This window comes from Tyto alba, unplaced genomic scaffold, assembly GCF_018691265.1.
Source record: "Tyto alba isolate M040663 unplaced genomic scaffold, T.alba_DEE_v4.0 Super-Scaffold_21, whole genome shotgun sequence".
In the NCBI taxonomy this organism is placed as follows: domain Eukaryota; kingdom Metazoa; phylum Chordata; class Aves; order Strigiformes; family Tytonidae; genus Tyto; species Tyto alba.
The window spans coordinates 5,019,878-5,039,115 of NW_024881295.1; the positions used below are offsets into that span (position 1 = coordinate 5,019,878).

Here is a 19,238-nt window from a genome sequence, read left to right on the forward strand (position 1 = left end):
ATGGGTTACCCTTTAGGGTTACACTAGATCTAAAAGGCCTGAGGGATCCTGTCTAAGGTATTGTCGTGGTTCAAGCTCAGAGGGCAACTGAGCACTACTCAGCCGCTCACACATCCCTTCTCTTCCAGCGATGAAAAGAGACAAATGAGCCAGGCTTGGTATTTGAAATAGGACCAGGAGGGGAAGATCACCCATTATGGTCACGAGCAAAAGGCAGACTCGTTAGGGGAAGAAAAAAAGAACATACATTTACTACAGACACTAACAACACTTAACAGAGTAGGACAGTGAGAAGCATTGCCACATCTTGAGAACACCCTCCCCCCACCCCTCCCTTCTTCCCGGGCTCAGCTCTGCTCCCAATATCTCTACCTCCTCCCCCAGTGGCGCAGAGGCAGGGAATGGGGGGTGCCATCAGTGCTGCTGCTTCTTCCATCTTCGGTGGGCGGAGCTTCTGGAACTTGTTCCCCCTGCTCCATTGTGGTCCCCCTCTCACAGGAGACAGTCCTCCACAAACTTTCTCTGACGTGAGTCCCTCCCATGGGCCGCAGCATTTCCTTACACTGCTCGGGTGTGGGTCACCAACTTTCTCCAACTGGAGTCCCTCCCACGGCTGCAGCCCTTCCCAAGCTGCTCCGGCGTGGGACACCCCCGCATGCTGCAATCCTCCCAGCGCTGAACTACAACAGTGAGGCTGCCTTTTCCCACAAGACCCCGGCCTTCTTTGGGCACAGCACCTTGATCATCCAGGAGAAAAACACAGGCCATAAATCAGTGTCTGCTCCACCGCAGATCTCCATGGGTGGCGGGGGGAGCCGCCCTGCTGTCTCACCACAGGATACAGGGGGGTCTCTGCTCCGGCACACCTCCCCCTCCTTTCTTCCTCCGTTCCTCCACTGACCTTGGTGTTCATGAAGTTGCCCCAATTCGTCCTCACAAGTCCGACTCCTCCTCACCACGTCCCTTCTTAAATACGTTATCGCAGAGGCGCAGCTGATGGGCTCAGTTTTGGTGCAGAGGTGGAGCTGACTTGGAGCTGGGGGAACTTCGAGAAGCTTCTCACAAGGGGACACCCCTACAGCCCCCTCCCCTGCTACCAAAAAACCACACCACTCACTCAAACCCAGGACAGGTATACAAAGCCACCCCTCCATTCCTCAAACAAAACCAGGCTGAAATGCAGGATTCCTAGAGAAAACGTAGTCATTCATGCACTGGTCCAAGTTCTGAAAGCCCTGAGCCAAGTTCAGCCCCAGGACAGCCAGAGGAGACCTGTTTAGCTGGTAACAGGTTGGACTTTGCCACATGGCTCCAGTGAGATCGCCCTGAATTTAATCCAGTGCTCCTGAGCAGAATTTGGCCCAGAGAGGTTAGATGATGTTTCCCAAACTGCATGTCTGGGGCATAAACCAAGGCAGGAACATAAGACTGACTTTTTCTTGTGCAACCTCAGTGCTGTTCCAGAGCTTGGTCCCACTGATTGAAATGGAAAGGCTCAGGATGGATCAGATTTTGGCCCCATGCATAAATCACAACTGCTTTCCCACTGCCTGATCCTACAAATACAGGCTCTGTACACACCATGTGGAGTACCTCAGGCATAACGGTCCCAATACACAGAAGGCACAATGTAACTTATATTTTGATTTGCATCTATTATCTCATATCTTTGTATAATTTATTTTTCTGCTCCCCCCGTCCCACACAAACTTTCTAGGACTGAATGCACAGAATTCCCCTTTGTTCCCAGTCAGGTGTCAGTTGGGGCACCTGACATCTCTGTCCAGGTTTGTCACTGGATTCATTGACAGGAATAAAAGCTTCTTTAATACCAGAAATGTGACAGGTGTCAAAAAAACCTGAATCTGAGATTTACCTCCTGCTTTGGTCAAACAAATGCAAAATTCAAACCAGATCAACGCTGAGTGAGATTTACTTTACCCTGCGAAAGCAGTTCCAAAATAATCAACGGCAGCTGTGGATCTGGCAACAATCAATATCGGATTTGGGATAACTTGGGTTATTCAGGGCAAACTTGAGAAAACGCTTAGGTCTTGTCAGAGAAACAAATCTCAAAATAATAAGAACAACTGATGTTGCAGGCTCTCTGGATATGCCAGATAAGGTATACATCCTCAGCCCTCTTCCAGTTTATCAACATCAAAATGATGTACCTGAATTTTATAACAGCTTGATGAATTCAGCAGCCACTAGAATAGATAATGTGAGATAAACTCATGAAAAAATAATATCACTACATGTTTCAAGCCTTGATCCTTATGTCTATGTGGCAAGAAAGAGAAAGTGAACCCCCAAAACAATTGTCAGGTTTTCATACCTTCTCCCAAAACACTGTGCATTTACCACTGCCCAAGGCTGCATCCCTAAACTAGAGGAATGATCGTACAAGTCAGTCCAACTGTTTCCATGTGCCTGTGCAACCCTCCATTAACACGGGTGTCAGGTAACCTTCCTTCACCATACTTCACTATAGGTGAAACCAAGTTTGAAAGAAGGTGAAAAGTAAGACTATCTTTCTCTGACATGGGTAATGACAGGGAAGAAAACAGAAAGAAAAATAAATAAATAAATAAACTTATTGGGAAAAAACAACAACGTTTGAAACACCTGGAAATGAAGCTGTTGTATGGTCCGTCTGCCATTACAATTGCCATCCTCTACCTGGGCAAGGATTTGTTGCAGATGTATCTGGAAAATTGCACTCCCACCTCAAACTTTATAAAGTTATTGTCTTGGTTATAAAGATACCTTTGACTGATTTCACTGAAGCCCAGCACAAAACTTTCACCAAGAGGTCTCCCAACTTCCAGCTGCTCTGAGCTCAGATGATGTGCTGAAAGTGATATGGCTTATTGGTTTAGGACAGTTTAGATTGATTTAGCATTTTTCCAGACATTTGTTCAATCTCCCCTCAAGATCACATGAAATTCTACACACACAACATCTTTTGGCAAGGAGTCCCACAGAGTTAGACCCACAATTTGAGGAACGCCCCCCTTCTGCATGTTCTGAACCAGGTTCCTTCACCTAATGCCCTCTTCCAAGTTCTTCTATTTGGAGATGAACAGACAGTCCCTGTTCACACTGTGCATGTCATTCACTCTATCAAATCTGCCCACACCTTCTTCATTTCTAACCAGGCAAAACAGCCCTAGTCTATTCAAACCATTCTTTGAATAGGAGCTATTCCAAATTTCTGACTTGATTCTCAGGATACCTGCTTCCTTGCATGTAATGTAGCTTAAAAATATAAAATATAGGGAATGAAACTATACTGCAATAATTACTTGGGGAAAAAACACTGTTTATTTCAATTTTCTTCCTCGAAAGTAGCTTTCAATAAGCACCTCTACTTTTCCTACACTGCCCTAAAGATATCTAGTAAAAAATTATAAAAATATACTTGGGGTTCTCCACTGAAAATGAAGGAAAACAAAGGAAAATACCCAGCCTTTAAATCAGCCTTTGTTGGTTCATGTTATCCATGCACCTAAGAAGAAATCCTGAAATAACAGTAATCCACACTCCAATTTTCTTGGTTAGTTCACCGGCAGAAAGTTTGTCAGGGCTCAAATGATACATTCCTTCCGTAAACTTACAGTGTAATATAGTTTATGGAGCCGTTGTACTTCTGTGGGGCAAATATTTGTCAGTCTGCACACCGAGATCTGAGGAGGGCTCTTATTACTCTGCCTTGCTCAATAAAGCGTATGTGGCAGAGAACATAAGGAAATGGTGTCAGTGCCATTCCCCATGAAATAAAAATAAGGTGCTCAATGCTGAATAGGGGGACCAGACAGTCTGATTTCTCTTTTTTTTTTTATTATTTTTTTTCCCTCTTAATGAGTTTCACTATCTACATGGGAAGAAAAAAAAAAAAAAAAAAGTACACACAGAACCCACAAACTCCCAGAAGCAGCTAATTAAATATTCTCTCCACCTCCTTCTCCTTATTCATTCGCTCCGTTTCTTTCAATCGGCAGGGTCCCATGGCGACCATCGTGGAAGAAAAGCATCCTCTTCAGCCGCCGCGCCTCGCCATAGCAACCGGGACGTCAGCGCCGGCAGCCAAACCCCGCAGCGGGCCGAGGGGCGGCCCTGCCCCCGGGGCTGCCCTCCCCCGCTCCCGGGGCCTTGCGGCGGGCCGGGGGGGGTGTGGGGGGGGTGGGGGGGTGGGGGTGAGGGGTGGAGCCCCGCCGCCGAACCGAGGGGGGTGTTTGGCGGGGGGGGGGGGGGCGCAGCCCGGTGCCCCCCCCCGTCGGGGCTGCGGGGCGCGGGCGGGCGCAGCGCCGCTGTCCGTGGTGCTGAAGGGCCCCGCGCCGGAGAGCCCCGACGGGGCGGGCAGCGGGCACCCCCGCCGGGAGGGGCGGGGGGGGGGGGGGGGAACGGGGGGGCACAGGGAAAGGCGGGGGGAAGAGGAAGGCCCCGGGGCGACTGGGTCCTGGGCAGGGGCAGCCACATGATCCGCATCCCACATGACACAGAAAGAAACTGGTGGCAGCAGCCAGCCCTGTGAAACGTCATTTTTTCCTCCGTCAAAGAAGAGGGGTAGAAAACCCCAATCCCTCCCCCTCCCCCAGATTTACGAATAAACGGGCGGAGGCAGCTCCAGACGTGAACATACTCCGTGGTTTCCAGTATGATTGGCACCTTCCCAGAGGTACCTTCACTTGGGATTACAAACAGAGAAAGGACGAGACCGGCGCCTCTGGGATTATGCTTTGGAGCAGGTATGTGGATGGATAGGTGCTGTGCTGCACAGCGCTGTGGCCAGAGGGGTAGTTCTCCTTGCAGAGACAAGCAAGATGATATTTTCCAGTAATTTGTCTTATGTGTATTTACTTACGTGCAGTTGAAATCCTTGGGTTTTAGCAAGGAGGACTCATTCCTCAGGAGCAAATGCTCTGCGGGGCTTGAATTTTAAAATGATTCTGCTGAAAGCAGAGAGGTGTGGAGAATTACTGCAGAATAACTATATTTTCTGCACAAATCTGCGTTCTGTAAATATCTATATGAATTATTTTTAAATTATGTCACTTATTTGTGTTAAAACAATCTCCTGGCATGATCGGTTCACTGAAAGCAGAAAATTACTTTTACTGAGATAGAGCAGAGGAGTCTGCCCATCTGGGTTTTTTCTATCTCTAGATACATTCAAACAGCTTCTCCCTTCCTCGTGGTATTGCACTAAAACAGCTGCTTTTGTATTTTTCAGTCCTTAATTTGAAATCATCCTTTCTGAAAGTGTTGTCTCCCCTTTTCTGTGTGGGTGTCTGGATGCGGGTACTTAGGGAAGCACCACAGGCACAGTAATCTTTGCTTATCTGTAGCCAGCAGAGGCAAGAAGGCTATTCTGTTTTTGCTAATTCAGGCACATACTCTCTAAGAATGCATAGCAATATTTTTCATTTATCCAGCTGGCTTCCAGCATGTCAAACAGTATGTTGGCTCCACAGAGTAATGGAGAAGTAAAACTGCCTGCTGCTTTCAAAAAGCCATTTGTGTGTATGAGGCAGGATTCATAGCCAATTCTTTCTGGCAAAGATTTTCAAATGTGGTTCTTAAAGATTTGTTGTTAAAGCCACTGTTAAGTACTTAAGTGGCTTGGTTTGCAGAAAAATCAGATGCCAACCCGGAGGCATCCTTAAAAGCTGATCTTTATTGAGTGTCTAAATATGGATTTTTGGACACTTGATTTATGGATTTATTTTGAACATCCTGGTCTCAGATGAGTCAGTAAGTGGAGGAATTTCTACACCTTAGACACATTTGGGGAGCTCTGCTCCTTAGCTTAAAGTAAGAGCTTGCAGACTCTTACTCCCCCGCAGTTCTCCTGTCAAGCCACTGTTTGCAAAGCTGTGCAGTGCAATTCCCCCATCTGGGTCACACCATATGATCTCCATCTGTATTTTCCTTTGCAGCCCCACCAGGCATCCTCCCTCAGGTGTTTAACAATTTAGAGAGCAATTTCAATCAGACAATGCAGAATAACCTGTTAACATCCTCACATAGAGCCTGTTCCCTCTCCCCATTACAAACACAGTTCACCCAGCACCAAAACATGATGCAGTGCTTGTGTGTTTGGAATTTTGCCATTCCTGCAGCTTCCCTAGACTTTCCCTCTGACAGGGAAAGGTCTTGGAACTGGCAACTGGCACCCTGCCCAAGAAGACATCTCCAGTTCAGGAGTTATCAGCAGGCCAGCATCTTGCCTCAGTGACTTCTCCTAGCCGGATTTCGTCCTCTCTGAGCCTAGCTCAGCTGAGACATCCCTTCCAACAGTCATCTGCATCAGTTGCTTCCAACCTAACCATGGGCTTTGCGTGGCCTTCAGCCCTCCCGACTTCTCCAGCAAAGTTAGCGTAGGAAGACTATGAAATGCTCTCACTAACGACCATATCCTCTGATTGAGGGCCATGGGAACATTCTCCTACTGCTCATTCAGGTCTCCTCCTCTTCCTCCTATCACATAAGTCCTCCTGGAAGCACCTTAAGATCTCTGGCAACTCTATCTCTGGCATGATTATTAGCTACCAGTGCTACCCCGCTCTCTGTCACTATGTATGGCACAGGTGACCTGTGTCATGTGAGCACTAGATCCACATCACTGAGGAGGGTCAAGAGACATATGACAGGCACTCTCACATCCCAGCACGAATGTTTGTACCACTGCAAAAATCCTGCTACCATATTAATTTCTTGTGTGTTGAGAAAGAAACTTTCACAAGATTTAACATCAAGAATTCACTTCTAGATGACCTTTGATATAGATGCAACAAAATAAAACAAACCCTAAGGTTCTCCTGGGAGGAGAACTTGCGCTCACTGTTAGTTAAAGGGTGAGCTAAGTTGTTGGAGTCCTCACTGAAGCTGCTGGCACATTTTCCCTGGGGGGGAGAGGATACTCGGTGGGGAGGGGGTGAGAATTTCCAGGAGATAGGGAGAGAAATCAGCCAAGTGTGAGAGTCACCACATCTGATCTGTCAACACCCACCATGGCAAAGCAGCCCTGGTAAGCACTTCATTCCTCACATCAAGTAGAAGAGCGTGCTGTGTTGTGGGCAGGGCCTGGTGTTGCCAAAAATTGATGTAAGTGTGTGGGAGAGAGCATCTATTTTTTACCTCTGAATAAGGAAAGGGTCCAGCCTAGTCATGCCCAAGGACAGACTCAATCCCCATTAAGGAAGGCAAGCAGCCTGCAAAGGTATATATCAAGCTTCTCCACACTTTTGGACAACTCCAGTAGGTGGACCCTATTTTGACGGCAGAGTTGGAAATCAGGTAGGTCCCTCTTCTCCTTGCTCCCACCTTTTCATGCCCCCACAGTCACACTGGGCACAGATCTGGGTTTTGCCATCATTTTTAGAACAGTGAGAATCTGGTTTTCCCTACTAGTCACAGCAGTAGGAGGACAGAATAAAGCTCTGAGACACTTAACACTCTGTGGGTCTTTCCTTTGGGGAAGAAGAGTTACATTTATAACGGGAGACTCATAAGCACTCTGTACCTGTTTTTAAACAGTGTGTTGCACTCATTGTGCTCAGGGGGTAGTAGCCAGAGCACCATGCTGTGTGTGTCTCCTATGATTAGCCAAACCAGGCTGTGGACAAGAGCAAAAGAGACAGGAGAAATAGGCAGTCCAAAGATCATGGTAAACCCAACAATTCGTCCAGCACAGCCCAGGTCTGTGGAAGGAAGGGTGTGCCCTCCCCAGGCCTTACAGATGACCCTACCCTATAGCTACTGGGGGATTAACTTCTCACTGCAAGTGACCTTGCCTGTCTCTCCAGAAAGGTCACCCTTTCCACAGACCTGAGGGTTGCAAACTCCACGTGTTTCAGCATAGCCCTGGTTTAAGAGAGTTACAGCAGTTCCCTCACTGCAGATGCTGATGAGGTGAAGGTATGTATGTGGGTAGTGGTAAGCACAAATCTGGCTCATATTTTACCACTGTCTGTCCCTGAACCAGAGCATGATATTGGGTGTAACTGGAATCTGCAGTTACTGTAAGGGCTCCTTCCCACCACCAAAAGAGAATAAACACACTTAGAGCTTAGGTGCATGAATAAATTCCTGGGTCTTAGCAATTCACCTCAGGTTAATAGACCTACAGTGACTGCCTGCATATCAGTCTTAACCCACGGTAAATACATGAGGAAAATTCATTGACTTCAGACACAGGGAAAGGCCATTACTCCCAGAACCTTTAACACCACAATAGCTTCAAGGGATGGCACCATCTCTTAAGGATACTCAGCCAATGAGCAGTAACATGATTTATGTATGGTTCTGAACCCTGAATGTTCATCAGAATCACAGATCTGCCCCGACCCAGTGCTACAGGCCTGCAGTCAGGGTAGTTATTCCATATGTGAGCTGATAGACTCAGAAGTAGTAGATGGACTCTGCTCTTGGTCTAGTTAGTTACTGCACAGCTCACCTCGTACTAAGCTCAGTTAAAAAGATAAAGCTGTAAAAGGATTCTTCCTCAGGCAACCAGTGCAATAAATACTAATTGACCCCAATCCCAGCAAGTGTTGCAGTATTATATCCTTGTTCTCAGTTTTAATAACTTGTTAAAATAGACAGGAAAGAACACAAAGAGTCAATGAAGGCTAATGGCAAAGAGACTGTATAGTTGCCCTCCAGCATACAGCAGAAAAGTCTTGTTCAGATTCATGTTTATGCAGTAGCTGAGTATAACATATATTCTTTACATGTGCTGGAAATTAAGAACATTTCCTCCCTTTATTTGATTCCATCCATATTTTCTGCTCCGATGACCTCACCCTGCAATACCGACTAGGCTCTCAGACTCTGACATAAGATGCAATAACACATATCGACTTACATCATCGGTTCTGTTCAGAAGCTTTTACTGTAAGTTGATCTGTGACCACACCGGCACTGAAAGCTTCATCCCTGAAACAGCCTATCCACTCTAGTCATGTCATCGCTAGCTACTCGTGCTGCAGGACAGGAACCTCCGCCAGCTGGGTAGAGCCAGGGAACAGGCAGCAGCCTATAAGATATGAGTATGGATCTCAAAAGTTTTATTGCATTCAAAACATTTTGTTCTCCTGATAAAAGAGGGGCAGATGTTTTCTATCCCCATGCACTGGAATGCAGAGAGTGAGGAAGAACACATTTCACGTCAAGAGATTTTCAGGCTTTGCTCAGTGGAGCTGCCCGGAGAATAGAAAAGCCTTCGTGAGAGGAACAGGGCAAATAGCTGAGCATTTTTATGAGTGCTAGACCAGAGAAAAGAACTGGTGGGGAATCTGTGTGCTTACAAAAGCATGTATATCCGCATTCCTCCACTGGAAGCAGAAGCACTAAATGGCCTTAATATGCACACAGACGTCTCCGCGTAGCAAGAAACAGGGAGGCGTTAAAAGTCTCTGCTCTTCTGTAAAAGGATTATTACACTGAGACGATGCACACACAGGGTAGTTACATTGAATTTAGGCAGGGATGAATGTCACCTTCTAGCTTATTACACCCAGGCAAAAGTCCCTCCATTCTGATTCAATTTACTCCCACTTCTGGTGCTGATTAAACTCAGTTAGATGAAGAATTCCTCTTCCAGTTTGGTAGCTATTCCCGAGATATTCTTCAGAGAGGGAAGTTTATGGAGTAAATGACCAGCTTAATGCTTTTGAAATAATTTGCTGGGCCAAAGCATGCCTACTGTTTTGCAGTTATGATACAGAGGGGTAAAATATGTTGAATAAAAAAGCCCCTCTGCTAGTGACAGGTTAAGTAATGTACAATGATTTGTTTCTTTACTTGTTTAATCCTAAAAAGCAGTGGTTGGGAAAAACATTTATTCTGTTGATTAAACATTTTAAAAAAACATTTATTGCATTCCTTTGCAAATCTTACTAGGTTTTACTCTTCTAAACTGAAATGGACACTATATTTCTAGACAGGACAGTAAAGATACACATAGTAATCATGCCACATGGGCTTTATGCAACAGCAGAGTAGATGTGGCAGTAATTTTATGAAGTCCTTGTGGCTCAGTACTTCATCTCTAAGTGTGCTGTATTTGTGTACGGTGGGGTTTTGGTAGCAGGTGAGGGGATACAGGGGGAGATCCTGTAAGAAGCTCCCCCAGCTCCAAGTTGGACCCACCTCTGGCTGAGGCTGAGACAGTCAGTGACAGCGGTTGCACCTCTGTGATAACATATTTAAGAAGAGGAACCTGAGAGAGGAGGTGGAGTTGTGAGGGAGGCACCTATGCAAACACCAAGGTCAGTGGAAGAAAGGAAAGGGGGGGAGGGGAGATGCACTGGAGCAGAGACCCCCCCTGCAGCCCGTGGTGAGAGGGCAGGCCAACCCCCTGCAGCCCATGGAGAGGTCCCTGGTGAAGCAGATGCCCACCTGCAGCCCGTGGAGAGGTCCCTGGCGAAGCAGATGCCCACCTGCAGCCCGTGGAGAGGTCCCCGGTGAAGCAGATGCCCACCTGCAGCCCGTGGAGAGGTCCCCGGTGAAGCAGATGCCCACCTGCAGCCCATGGAGGAGCCCATGCCTGAGCAGGTGTCTGTGTCTGGAGGAGGTCAGGACTCTGTGGGAAGCCTGTGCTGGAGCAGTCTGTTGCTGAAGGACTGCAGCCTGTGGGAAAGACTCACACTGGAGCCATTCGTGAAGAGCTGCAGCCTGTGGGAAGGACACACGTTGGAGAAGTTCGCGGAAGACTGTCCCCCACGGGAGGGACCCCACGCTGGAGCAGGGAGAGTGTAAGGAGTCCTCCCCCTAAGGAAGAAGGAGCAGCAGAGACAGTGTGTGATGAACTGACCACAAGCCCCGTTCCCTGCCCCCCTGTGCCGATGGAGGGGAGGAGGTAGAGGAATTGGGAGCAAAGCTGAGCCTGGCAAGAAAGGAAGGAGGGGAGGTGGGTTTTTTTTAAGATGTGGCTGTATTTCTCACTGTCCTACTCTGATTTGATTGATGAATTAGAGGTGGTGGTGGTGTTAAATTAATGTTCTTTCTTCCCAAATCAAGTCTGTATTTTACCCATGACCATAATCAGTGAGTAACCCCTCCCTGTGCTTGTCTCTATTCCCAAGCCTTTTGTTTCATTTTCTCTTCCACATCCCACTAAGGGGAGAATTGAGTGGCTGCATGGTGCTCAGTTGCCCTCTGGGCTGAAACCACGACACTAAGTAACAGATCTGTTTCAGAGAGGTAGCAAGAATACATTGCCTTTGCTATCAACCCAAAGGGATGACCCTGAAAATAGAGGTTTTGGGCCTTCAAACTGCAAATTAAGGTCCATAAAACAGGAACTGTGGCACCAGGAAATGCCTCTGATGATTATGAGTCATTTCGCATCCGCTTTTTTTTTCCCAAGTAAATGCACAAAATTTAGGGTTTTAAACAGAAATACAGGAAGTCCTCATACCAGTTTTAAAAGGATTCTCACTCTGAAATGTTCAAAAGAAAAAGTGATGGTTTTGGCACTGCTGCATCCATGCAGACTCACAATTACGAGAAAGTATCCTTTCACTCAGAGCAATGTTATTTAGGTTTAAAGGGGAAATCAAACAAAAGCATTTTTGTTAACTAAATTGTGATTAGACCTCACGTATTTGCTACATGTAATTTCTACTTTTTGTAATTTGTACTTTTTAGTATCTTCTTATTGACCTGCAAGGCAGAGTGAGACTAAACAGCTCATCACTATTTTCTTATGGATCTGATATTTGCAAGTTGAACAGTTCACTAACACTTAAACCATATTTCAATAAATGATGCAGCAAATGGGGACAAGGGAACTGGCGATACATAATGTAGCAAGATGCAGAATCTCTAGTTTTTTGCATCCTAGAACCATACAGAGTGTGCATACACTGAGCTTTTCATACTGGTATCGTCACTAGGAGCATTACATTATCTAGAAGTTTAAGTCTCCACTACAAAAACAGACTTGCCCACAGAAGAAAAAGATATGCTGGGCCATAGACACTAAGGTTCTTAGTGCTACATCAAGACATGATTCTGATCTCGGTGCCACCTAGGGTTGAGTAGAATCGGGCTGAGTAGAGATCCTTTCATAGAAAAGAAAATCAGCTTCTGGACCATTTTAAGGGAAAATTACCTGTATCTAGGAATGCAATAATCTCAGAGCACATTGCTTAATCAGATAAAATTTACTTTTTTAAAAAAAGCGAAACAAGTAATTGCTGTTTAACCAGAACAATCCTGTACTCAAGGTAATTAAAGTCCCTATTATTGCACTTACATTTTCACCTGGACCTTGCGGACTGTGTGCTGAATGACTTTGGATTTTTCCAAGGAAGAAAGAATCACAAAATATAGTATTACTTGCACGGTGCCTCTTCTGTTTTACTCATGTCATGGTTTGAACTCAGAGGACAACTGAGCACCACGCAGCTGCTCACTTCCTGCTTTCCCTCCAGCACTGGGGGAGAAAAAATAAAGCAAAAGGATCTGGATTTGAGGTGGGACAGGGAGGGATGACTCCCCCATTATGGTCACTGGTAAAAGACAGACTCCTTCCTTAGCGGAAGAAAAAAAGAGCATAAATTTAAATCAGACACTAACAACAACAACACTTACAGACAGAGTAGGGCAGTGAGAAGCATTACCACATCTTAAAAGCACCTTCCCCCCACCCCTCCCTTCTTCCCGGCTCAGCTCTGCTCCTGATTTCTCTAATTCCTTCCCACCAGCAGTGCAGGGGGCAGGGAATGGGGTGTGCAGTCAGTCCTGCTGCTTCTTTCTCTGCAGGGTAGGGGAAACTGCTCACTTTCCCCTCTCACAGGAGACAGTCCTCCACAAAGTTTCTCCAACATGAGTCCCTCCCACGGGCTGCAGCTCTCCCTGAGCTCCTCCAGCATGGGACATCCCTGCATGTTGCAGTCCTCCCAGCACCAAACTACAGCATCAGGGGCTGCTTCTTCCCACAGGGTCCTGCCCTCCTTCGGGTATTGTCACCTGCTCTGGTGTGGGCTCCACCACACGCTGCAGGTGGGCATCTGCTCCACCAGTGACTTCCATTGGTGGCAGGGGGGGTGGCTCCTGGTGTCTCACCATGGGCTACAGGGGGGACTCTACTTCGGCACACCTCCCCTCCTTCTCCTTCTTTCTTCCACTGACTTTGGTGTTCTTATAGGTGCCCTCCTCGCAACTCCTCCTCACAACTCCAACTCTTCCTCCCAGGTTCCCCCTCTTAAATGTGTTATCACAGAGGTGCAGCCACCAGCACTATTTGGCTCGGCCTTGGCCTGAAGCAGGTCCAACTTGGAGCTGAGGGAGCTTTGGAGAAGCTTTTCACAGGGGGGCAGCGCTGTAGCCCCCTCCCTCACTACCAAAAACCCAGACACACACACAAACCCAGCACAACTCACAGTGAGGAACTCACCACCACCAGAGACACATAATGAAATACTCTAGCTCTCAACACAAGCATATGGTCTCCGGTGGGTCTCACATGGGAAGGCTTCTCCCAGTCAAGTGTTGCTCCTTCTGCTAGAAAAGCTCCCGCACAAAACCGCTGGATACCCCTCTTGCCATTCTCCTTCCCCTGTAGGCAGCCACCGGTTTGCTCTCCACACATGCCTCAGGGTGTCACACACTCTTCCCTGCTGGAGCTGCTGAATTCCTGTCTTCTCAAAGGCATGTCTGCAGATAACCCGAGTTCTCCAGTAAACAGTGGTTAGGCTGACTTTTAGGCAAAAAGAAAAAAAAGTCCTGTTTGAGTGCTACAACCCTGTAACTATTTTTGGGTTTACCCACCTGTATAACAAAATGTCTCAGGTCTGAACAGACACGGACAGCAGATTTGTCTCACCAGGAGAACTGTCATGAGAACAGCGTTAGTGAGTCTGCAAATCTTAACAGCTTAGGAAGGTCATTTAATTCTTGTACCTGACTTCCACTACTCTTCAATATTTGTCGAGAAATTTCACCTGGTTATTCTTCTACAAAGCTTAATTTGTGCAGCTGGTTATTTTTAAATGGCACATACTTCTGCATGGCAAGAAGGAAAATTAAGGAAGAAAATTAGCCCATAATGTTCTTTTCTGCCTGTTTAATAGGCTCCACATGTATTAGTCTATTACAGATAATTCTAACATGTAATTTATCAGGTTGTACTGTCAATGCATCCTGCCACTCTGCCAGAGCCAGCCGCTCAAATACCCTGCAGACAGCTGATGATGGTAGGATTTCTCCAAGGGAGCAGATCCTCCTGATGCAGGGTGGGGAAAGGCAAGCAGGAGCTGTTGGACAAACCAGGAATCATCTGCCAGGCAAAGCTACTAAGAAAACAATAAGGGAAGGCAACTAAGAATGAGGGGCAAGCGGAGGGCAGGCTGGGCAGCACCCACAGCCCTCCAGCAGAAGACGGGACGGGGGCAATGTGTCATTTGCAGATGGGGCCCCTCGCAGGTGGCTGGCAACTCAACCACCACACCACCACTTCTGGGTCTCACTACCGGTATCCCTGGGTGTTATTTTTGACAGGAGAGCGCCAGGCAAAATTTCTTTGTTCAACACACCCCACTGAAACAAACCCAGCAGTTACTAGCCTCAAACTGCTTCAGCGACCAGTCCAACTTAACCCGAGTCGTGTTTTTGGCTCCCAGACACTACCTGCATGCGAGAGCTGCTAAATAAGGCCAGCTGCTTTGGGAGCAGCCGTGGTGACTCACGCGCCGACCCACTTTCCGACGATGCAGAGCCGGTGGCTGGGCACGGTGCGAGGCGTGGAGGAGAGGCGCAGCGGGGTCCTGCAGCAGCCCACCTGCGGCTGCACAGCCTGGCCGTGCCCAGGCAGCTGTGCCACGCTGCTCTCAAACGCGCTCTGCATTGTCAGGCACGCTAAATATATGCCTGTGCTCTGCAGCCAACTGTACATCAAGCCTGTTCATGTGAAACACGCAATGTTATATTAAGCGCAGCTAATGAATACATGGTCTAAAAAGCTAAGGGGAAAAAAAAAAATCTTCTTTAACCACACCAAACAATTTATACATCTTTTCTGCTTCCACATCTGACTATTTTCTTGCATTGGATGACATGAAAAACAGCGCAAGGAGTAAGATCTCAAATGCATCCAGTGGCTTTGCAATTTAAGGCTCCGCTCTGAGTAGGCAGACAAGGAGAAAGTAATTGGTGATAGATGCAGAGCTAGAGAAGGCAGAGCAAAAAGCATCAGCAAAACACTGAAAAATAAACTCAAAAAGGCAAAGCTGAGAATTTGGATCACTTGAAAGCTGAGGAGGATGGTGGTGGCTTTTCGAACTTGTCCACTTGGCTTCCAGGATGAACTTTTTGATATTCCGGACATTAAGTGAATCCTGATTAATACTGCACAATATCAAGACTCTGTAGTTAAACATTCACACAATATAACAATAGAAACAGGCTTTCTATTTCTAAAGACTAAGAGGCTTTGCATGTCAACACCATGATTGAAAGGGCGCTTCTTGGAGCATCAGCAAGGTGTTTTTATATGCATAGACACTAATATTCAGTATTTTTCAATTTTATCCCTGTAATAGGCTAGGACCACGCAAACCATCTGGCTAAATCCAAGATTAGAAAATCTGTCTAGCAATATATCCCTTCTTCTCTCACTTCTTTTAACAGGAGGTTATAAATATCACATACAGTGGGGTGTACCAGACCTACCAGCCATGGTTTAGCCCCAGGAGCTGTATTTCAGTGCCAGCTCAGCAATATAGATGGTAACCCAAGCATCCAGGCAGGGGAAAAGCACTGTCTAAAAAGTAGATGGATTACTGATTGTGTCAGCACGAGGGGTGCTGCTGTAGTCAGCAACCAGAGCCCATGTTGGATGACTGCTCTGCGGTGCTTTGGAGAGGTACAGACTGAGGGCCCCCAAGTTCAGCTGTTACCCGTCTGTGACAGTGAGCTCTCTGGCAGCTAACGGAGCCGTGACCTCCTTTAAACCCAGTTCCAACCCCTGTCTTTGCCTCGTGCTCACTGATTCGGTGGCGTCCACTCCCCGGCCTCAGAGCCCAGGCCAGGCAATGTGGGTGCAGGGGATGGAAAGGAGCAAGAAGGATGGCAAGGGTCTGGCAAGCAAAGAAGGGACCGACCCAACAGGGAAAGGAGAAAGGGGGGGGACTGTGGGTGGAGCCATTCACGTCAAAAAGAGCAGGGGTGAGGCTCATCTGGCACCCCCCGCACCCCTGCACACCCACAGGTCATGCCAACAGAGGGCTGCTGAGCTCAGAAATTTGGCAGAACCCCGGGCCAAGACGAGGCGACCGGGTCCCTTCCCCAAGCCGGGCAAGGGCCTCGCCGCGCCGCGGCTGTGGGCTGGGGGCGGAGGGCAGATGTGCTTGGTGTTGGCAACAGTTGCTCAGGGCAACACCTTCTGTTGCCCCGTGGGTCACCTAGAGACCTGCAGGGCTGTCGGGGTGCTGGAGGGTGCAGTCCGCTCGCCAGCCAGGCTCGAGAGGGAGAGCTGTGACGAGTCAGACTTGCTGCTTGGCCAGTCCCTGACCAAGGTAAGGACATCAACCCTCTGCCCGGCTCTTCCCCAGAGCACAGCGATCCTCAACAGCTGACCGCAGCCGCATCTGGCCACTGCTCACCTCACTCGAGGATACACTGCTGGAAATTTGCCCCCATCTCAGCTGCCTGAGGACAGCGACCTCCTCCCCAAGTTTCCCTTCTGAACCAAAATGCTGCCGTTGATAAAAATGTCTTCTGCAGGTTCTGTGGGGATGTTGCCGTGCCACCTAGTTCTCAGGGTGACAGATAGAAATGCTGCCACTGATGAGGCAGGTAACTAATGAGGCAAGGACATAGGGGGACAACGGCGATGCTCAAGATAGACTCTTTAAGAGAGACAGTGTCCACTCGCTTACATCCCAAAATTATATCACCAAACAGAAAGGTTCAGGGATATTAGGGATGGGAACACCAGTGCCCCAATAATTGGATGCTATTATGAAACTGTAGCTGCGTACTAACACTATATATCCATAACACAATGTGACTAATCCCTTTGGATGGAAACAGTGTTTGGCTGCTAGTAGCCCAGCAAATGAAGGTGTTATTGTCATGGAAAACATTACTTACCATTCCACGCATCGGTATAAGAAACACCTCCTTTGTCTATCCACGGATGGATTTATGTCAAGCCAAGGGAGCAGGACACTGCTGCTCTGGTTTCCTGCCACTTCCGTGGGCACTGGGAAGTGCAGCTCATGCCTGGCATCGGTGGGGCATACGCCACCCACGCAGGTTGCAGGTCACCAGCGCCGGTGGAACTGCACCTCCGCCTCTGGCTGTGAAAGGGACATTCATCATTCAGAGGACAGAAATGCCTGTCCCAAAATAGTCAGGCCATTAATAAATGTCTGCATGAAACTTAACGGCCTCTGCCGTACCAGAAAGTCTCACCATGTGTTTCTGACCGTTTCTCTGAAATCTACTACTTGAGGCAGCACACATCCTACTGAAAATTATCTTCTGTTGGCTAAGGTAGGTTTTTCACACACACTTGTTAAACAGAACCTTCTCTCTTGTCTCTTTATGCAGCCTGAGCAAAAGACGTGGCCGTGGTTGCCCACAGCATGGATAACAGCAGCGGTCCTTTTGTTCTCCCTACCTTATTGCTCCTGCTGCAGAACGAGAGCTACCCCAGAACCAACATCTCTCCTGCTGGCTACGAGATGACGGAGTCACCCAGAGGACCCAGCTCAAGCAGGAACCTCACCGGCTTGCCGTATGAACTGTGGCCAGAGGAAATTGCAGCAGCCAGCATGGTTTGGGGAGCGCTGTGGCTGGTTTCTGTCTTCGGAAACTCCCTCGTTTGCTTAGTGATCCACCGGAGCAGGAGGACACAGTCCACCACCAACTATTTTGTTGTCTCCATGGCTTGTGCAGACCTTCTCATCAGCATTGCAGGCGCACCCTTCCTGCTGCTCCAGTTTATCTACGGCAGGTGGGTGCTGGGGAACGTGATGTGCAAGCTGGTAAGGTATGTACAGTACCTCACCCCTGGAGTCCAGATATATGTGCTGCTCTGGATAAGCGTGGATCGATTCTACACTATCGTCTACCCCCTGAGCTTCAAAGTGTCCAGGGAGAAAGCCAAGAAAATGATTCTGGCCTCTTGGCTGTTTAATGCTGCATTTGCATCACCGGCTTTCTTTTTCTATGGCTCCGGCAGCGATGACCACTGCAACTTTTTCCCCCCCAATTCTTGGGAAGGAGCTGTCTACAGTATCATCCACCTCTTGGTGGTGTTTTTGATCCCGTCCATCCTCATTATCCTCTTCTACCAGAAGGTCATCAAGTACATTTGGAGAATAGGCACTGATGGCAGGACTGTCAGGAGGACAATGAATACTGTCCCAAGAACAAAGGTGAAAACCATCAAGATGTTCTTAATTTTAAACTTGGTGTTTCTCCTGTCCTGGCTCCCTTTTTACGTGGTACAGCTGTGGCACCCACACGAAACAGACTGCAGAAAGAGCTCCTTGGTTTTCTTGGCCATCACCTGGCTCTCTTTCAGTTCTTCAGCCTCTAAGCCAACCCTTTATGCTGTGTACAATGCAAACTTCAGAAGAGGGATGAAGGAAACTTTTTGCATGTCTACCATGAAATGCTACAGAAGCAACGCATACACCATCACCACCAGTTCCAGGATAGCCAAAAAAAATCACGTTGGGATTGCAGAAATCTCAGCTCCAGCCAAAACTGTCACAAAAGACTCCATCTACGATGCTTTTAACAGAGAAGCAAAGGAAAAAAAGCTTGCCTGGCCTATTCAGTCCAATCCCCCAAATACGTTTGTCTAGTTGGTTTCATTGCTTTGAAAAGTTACTCTGTACCCCCAGAACAAGGACTTTTCTCTCCATTTTGAACCAATGTCTATTTACATATTTTTAACACTACTTTTAGGGAAGAAAAGAAAAAGATGTTTTATTTTATTAAATGCGTTGATTTTGATGTGTCCAGTCTATTTCCTTTCAGTTACATCCTGATTTTTGGAACTACTCTCCCAGAATCATAAGCATAACCTTTTTTACAAAGTTCTTACACTCTCTCTATGTAGAGAAAATAGGGAAATAAAATACTCTGCTTTTTATATCCCTGTGCATTGGTCACAGTGTATAAATGCCTAAGTCCACTCAAAGCCATCTATGCTTCCTGAGACAGCCAGACTTTTTTTTTTTTTTTTTCCAATTACCAACCTCATTAAT

At 47.4% G+C, this 19,238-nt stretch overlaps 1 protein-coding gene across 1 annotated transcript; it reads left to right on the top strand.

Moving 5' to 3' along the window:
* The first annotated feature begins 4,432 nt into the window (after positions 1-4,432).
* Positions 4,433-19,033, top strand: GPR19 (G protein-coupled receptor 19). The gene is made up of 2 exons (XM_009975961.3): positions 4,433-4,751; positions 17,569-19,033. The coding sequence occupies exon 2, from the start codon at positions 17,604-17,606 to the stop codon at positions 18,831-18,833; it is 1,230 nt and encodes a 409-aa protein (XP_009974263.2). The 5' UTR covers positions 4,433-4,751; positions 17,569-17,603; the 3' UTR covers positions 18,834-19,033.
* Positions 19,034-19,238: the final 205 nt, after the last annotated feature.